Raw genomic sequence first — 5,459 nt, 5'->3', positions numbered from 1 at the left:
CTGGTTCAGTTTAAATTAAATTAGCATCGACAGCTTCCGGCTCTAACCGGAACCGCCCATTTTAAACAAATGAAAACAAACGGTAGAGTACCAGCAGAACTTTGGTCTCTGGTTCTGCACGTCTTTAGAGAAAAACAATAAAAATAACTTGTGGTTTGTAAAAGTTGAGCCTTTCATCCTGAAAACGGTTGTTAGCGGTGGCCCCCTCCCTGTAGATCCCCTCAGCAGCAGTCTCAGAATAGAAACGTGAAGTTTCTCGTTACGCTACATTTATCGGACAGAAAAAAATAACGTTTGGAATGAGGAACGTTTGTGTGTGAAAAGTCTAAGCTGGAGTTTAGGTAGCAGCGGGGGTCAACCTGACACGTGGTCATCTCCTCCATTTCCTTCACTTGTTTTTTTAAATTTCACATTCACGAACATTTAAAACTTCCTTGTGCAAATCAAGCAGTCTTTATAAAGAATGCCCTCTGAAATAGTTTCTGTAAAAATATATTTGTAGCTCCCAGTTGGCTGATGTGTGTGCTGCAGCACGAGTTTAGTTTCTGGTGGTGGTGGTTATTGTTGTGGTTAAACTCCGCCCCCGCCTTCTGTGTGGGCGGAGCTCATCTGAGTCCGGAGGGCTCCTGTGCGTAGACGGGGTATGCTAGGCGCACGTCGAGCGAGTCGTTGTGCTGCACCAGCGAGGTGTGCTGGTAGTGGAGCACCAGGTCCTTGAGGCTGCCGTACAGGTTGAAGGGCTCGGCGAAGCCGAAGCCTCGCGGCGTGCTGTAGATGACGCAGTGCTTCACCTCGCCGTCCGCCCTGAGGAGACGACACCAACGGTCACTACAGTTTGTCAAAAACAGGAAATGAGACATCCTGAAGGGGCCTGGCTGGCGCTTGGAGCGTATAGCTGTGGCAGCCATCTTGAATCAGGCGTTTTTGTATCAACTGCGGTAGCCATTTTGAATTGGTTTAAATCAGTGTTTCCTGTACAATCGATTACTTTGAACATTTCAATCATTTCTGTCCAACGGATGAGCATTATTATTATTTTTACAGATTAGTGGGGAATTAAACTGAGGTAACGATTCAGCTAAACTACCTACCGCAGGTAAGATACTGTTTTGAGCTTTTCACAGACCCCCACTTTAAGGCCGAATGTTTTTTCTTTGAGTAGAAACGACTACACCTTATTATGGCGGTGGACGACAATATACTCGTGTCTGTGTGTTCACCGGTCTGTTAGCAAAATAACATGAACCGGTGGCTCAAAACTGATCAAAGATGGCCGCCACAGTTAAAAGAAAAAAGTGTCTAACTCTGTGTGGTAGTAGCTGACAATCATCATGAAACTGACACAAAACAAACATTTTTATTGATGTTTGTTTTGGATGTCGAGAAGTCGACTCCAGTCTGACAGGAAGTTCAGAGCCATTAAAACATTTCTCACTGTACGGCAGGCAGCTGTACCATTTAATTAGTTGACTGTGCTGCAGATGTTCCTTAGTAAATATTTGTCTAAAACTAAAGCTCGAGGATAAACAACTTCTGATAGTCATAGTTCGATTATTAAATGTCACAGCTTGCCAAACCTTGTGCCAACCGGAGACGTTACGCAACTCTCCCTGAACAGGAAGTGCTACAGCTAGCTGTAGCAGCTAGCTGTAGCACTTCCTGCAGGATGAACCGGTGTAAAGTCGATGGCAGTTAAAGCCTGATATAAAACTGCCCGTTAGCTCGACCCTCTTGTCTAAAGCCAATCCTTATAAGTCGAATCAAAGGCAGCTGGACTTTCAGGTCCAAATGGAACCAGCCTCAGGAGGGATTGGAGTGAAGGTGATTTGCATGTGGGTTCCACAGCAGCCATCAGGATGAATGAAACCGAGCTCTTGTGGAACCAGCGGAGCAGTACTCACACCACGGAGCAGGCGTAGCAGCCCTTCTTGCTGCTCTCTCGGATCAGGAAGGCGCCGTCCGGCTTCCCGCGGAGCAGCTCCTCGGCCCGGGTCCGGTTCAGATCCCCGACAAACCAGCTCTTCTCGTCGTAGTGAGGCAGCGTTCCTTCTTCTTGGTTCACGGAGCAGCTCCTGGGCCCAAACGAGAAGAGTCACGAGTTAAAACTGAACCGTGTGTGGCGGTCGGACTGCGGTCACGACAAACACTCACTCGTCCAGGTTCTGGTCCTTTAGGCCGAGCCAGTCGTTGATCCGTTTCTGACGGACTCCTTTGTGGTTCAGCCAACTGCAGACACAAAAAACATTTAAATGGCTGCTTGGAGAGGCAGGAAACAGTCGGACCGAACCAAAGTCCAGCTCACTGTCTTTGTGTTAGCTATGGCGGCCATCTTGAGAGAACTTCAAGAGTTCCAGGAGATATTTAGCTAACGGGCGGAGTCATGTCACACCAAGGCATTTGTGATGTGGTTTTTAAAGAGCAACAGTTTTTCAGATTCATAAAACCTTCGGCTAATATTCAACCTCTACACACAGCTGAAAGTGCCATTCAACTGAAGTTCAGCGAACAGCAGCTAAAGCAGGGCTATTCAGCTAAACTGCTCCGGGGCCGAACATCCAGCAGCTAAAGTTGATCTGTAAATAAACCAAGTTTAACAATTCAGTTTATTTCTGTAGCTCCAAGTCACAACAGACGTCGTCGATGATCAGAAACTTTACGGTGAGCAGAAACTTTACGGTGAGCAGAAACTTTACGGTGAGCAGAAACTTTACGGTGAGCAGAAACTTTACGTTGAGCAGAAACTTTACGGTGAGCAGAAACTTTACGTTGAGCAGAAACTTTACGGTGAGCAGAAACTTTACGGTGAGCAGAAACTTTACGGTGAGCAGAAACTTTACGGTGAGCAGAAACTTTACGGTGAGCAGAAACTTCACGGTGAGCAGAAACGATCATCTGTTGCCTTTTAAATTTGTTTTCTTGCATCGAATCAATAATTCAGTGAACAGAACCCAAACCCAGCTGCAGGTTCCACCTCAGAACGTCACTTTAAAGTTTCTGGTTCTCTTTACCCGTATCTGGAGGAAGAAACTAAAACCTTTTTGGACCCCTCAGATCAAACCCAGACTAGAGAGGATCCTTGGAACCGGTCTGAATCCAGCCAGGTCTTGAGGTCCAAGGGGTGTTTATAAACCCAGGCTGGTACTAAGCCCCCCCCCCATCGACGCTGACTCAACTTTCATCATGTTAGAGTTGACTTTAAAAAAATATGTAGTCGTTTAACCCACTGGGTTGACTGGTGGTCCTACGAGTCCGCTGAAGACTCAGCCCCGACCAGGACCAGGACTCTCATCTAAAAAGGACTGGACTAACCAAGTCCTTTTGCCCATATTCAGAAGATAAAAGCAGGTAGTTATTTTACTAACAGAAGCGTTTGCTGCACTCACACTAGGTACTGGTCCCTGATCTTGCGGAGCTGGATCAGGTCTGGCTTCAGGCTGTTCATCTTCTTGTCCATCTCCCGGCTGTCCGTGGTCTGGGTCTTCAGGTCCTGCTCCAGCCGGACCTTGCTGTCGTGGATCTCTCCGAGTCTGGACTTGAGCTTTTCGTAGTTGTTCGTGACGCTCTCCGCCTCCTTCTGGTCGTCGTCGTGGCAACGGTGCTCCTGCGTGCGGCACTGCTCCTCGAAGATCTTGATGGTCTCGTTGAAGGCCTCGATGGCCGTCCGCTTCATCTGGATCTCCTGGGGGATGAGGACGAGGAGGTGAGTGAGCAGAACTGGTACCAGGACTTTAGGGGTCCCCCTGCCTACCTGTGAGGTCTTGGTGTAGTCCTCGTACAGCCGGTCGTAGTCTTTGCTCTTCTCCTGGTACTGATGGTGGTACTCCTGCAGCTTCTTGCCCACGGCGTCGATGGTGTCCTCCTTCACCTCCTGAGGAGAACCAGAACAGGTGGGTCAAAAATCTCTGTGGTACTTCAGGGGTCAACAGGGTCTGGACTCGGTGGCTCTGACCTGCTGGAAGCGGGACACCGGGTACAGGAGTCTCACGTCCAGTTTGGGGTTGTACTGGGCCAGAGACTCGTGGCAGTAGTGGCCGATGAGCTCCACCACGGAGCGGAACGTCAGCGGTTCCGAGAAGCCGTACTTCCCGTCCCGGTGGTAGATCTTTATCAGCTTGTTGTTGCCTCCTTTCCTGAGGAACGAAGACACCATCAGAACCTTGAGAGCGAACCGGACTCACATTTCCAGCTGGAAGGTTCTGGGCCCGCCTGGTTACCTCAGAGTGAGCGTGTAGTCGCCCTGCGTCTTGGTGGAGGCGTCCCGGACCAGGAAGGTGCCGTCGGGCGTATCCCTGAGCTTCTCGTTCACGTCCTCCCTGAAGACCAAACACAGCAGGGACAGGCTGAAGGTTCTGCTCAGAGACCAGCAGGTTCAGGGTTTGGGTCGAGGTTCGGCTGCGAACACCAACACCGGGGGGGTGGGGGGTTCCCAACCGAGCCAACCCTGAGTGATGCAGCAGTTCGAGCCAGACCAGCAGAGGCATTTAAAGGGATAGTTCAGATATTTTAAAGGTTCTGAACAGTCAGCATCTTACCTGCTGGACCCCCCCTGCTGCCCCCAGGTCAACATGAGCCCTCAGTCTTGAAGTGAGGGCAGCAGGGGGGTCAGACTGACGAGCAGTGATCCAAACAACTCCAGCTGGTCGTTAATAAATATTTAAGCAGTCGTCGTCTGATTTGTTTTGTTAAGTCGTTCTCCCTGCAGGAAGTGCTACAGCTAGCTGCTACCATGGTTTAAAATCTGTTCACCATGCTGAAGGTGGGAATATCTGTTTTAACATACAGCTCTTTATTTTCTCAAGTTTAGCTGAACGGCTGCTTAAACGAAACGTTTTAGCAGCCGTTCAGCTGCGGGTCTGATGGGATGTTAAATGGTTCTGATGACGTCACTTCCTGTCACACACGAACACTTATTGTGCTTTGAATTGCAGTACCTGGATATGTCCCCCCAGTACCACTCTGCCTCCTGCAGCGACCCGTCCGACCCGCCCTCCTTGGCGCCGGTGCCGCCTCCCGGCCCGACCGATGAAGACTCCTGAGCCTTCAGAGGAAGAGCTGAAGAAGACAGAAAAACAAACATGAACGGTTCTGAAGGTTCTGTTCCACTGGACGACAAGAACTTTTACAGCCTACTCAGATTAAATAATCTGAGATTATGAAAACTTAATTTGTGCATTTTATTACATCAACTGTCTGTTAGCAAAATATCTGAAACACCTGAGAGAATCTTAACGAAGCTTTCAAAGAAAATGGCCGCCAGGGCCAATTAACTTTCAAAAACACAGAAAACAACAAACAGTGACAGCGTTCATGATGGAAGGACACGATGCACTCCACCGACGAGAGGACTCCGCCCGCCGACGAGAGGACTCCGCCCGCCGACGGGAGGACTCCGCCCGCCGACGGGAGGCCTCAGCCCGCCGACGAGAGGCCTCCGCCCGCCGACGAGAGGACTCCGCCCG

General features: G+C 49.7%; 1 protein-coding gene across 1 annotated transcript in view; it reads right to left on the bottom strand.

Moving 5' to 3' along the window:
- Positions 1-357: 357 nt before the first annotated feature.
- The window catches only part of LOC119430464 (phosphatidylinositol 3-kinase regulatory subunit gamma), a 13,784-nt gene continuing 8,682 nt past the window's right edge, over positions 358-5,459 (bottom strand). The window contains exons 2-9 of the mRNA XM_037697876.1: positions 4,932-5,052; positions 4,215-4,313; positions 3,950-4,130; positions 3,749-3,868; positions 3,384-3,679; positions 2,152-2,226; positions 1,902-2,072; positions 358-804 (exon numbers count right to left, since the gene is read on the bottom strand). Of these exons, the coding sequence (XP_037553804.1) occupies positions 606-804; positions 1,902-2,072; positions 2,152-2,226; positions 3,384-3,679; positions 3,749-3,868; positions 3,950-4,130; positions 4,215-4,313; positions 4,932-5,052 (1,262 nt within the window). The 3' untranslated portion in view covers positions 358-605. The remainder of the gene's footprint in view (positions 805-1,901; positions 2,073-2,151; positions 2,227-3,383; positions 3,680-3,748; positions 3,869-3,949; positions 4,131-4,214; positions 4,314-4,931; positions 5,053-5,459) is intronic.

The sequence above is a fragment of the Nematolebias whitei genome, chromosome 3 (genome assembly GCF_014905685.2).
Source record: "Nematolebias whitei isolate Nwh7 chromosome 3, NemWhi1, whole genome shotgun sequence".
NCBI lineage: Eukaryota > Metazoa > Chordata > Actinopteri > Cyprinodontiformes > Rivulidae > Nematolebias > Nematolebias whitei.
Note: the sequence above shows the minus strand (reverse complement) of the source record. Positions and strands in the feature narration are given on the sequence as shown.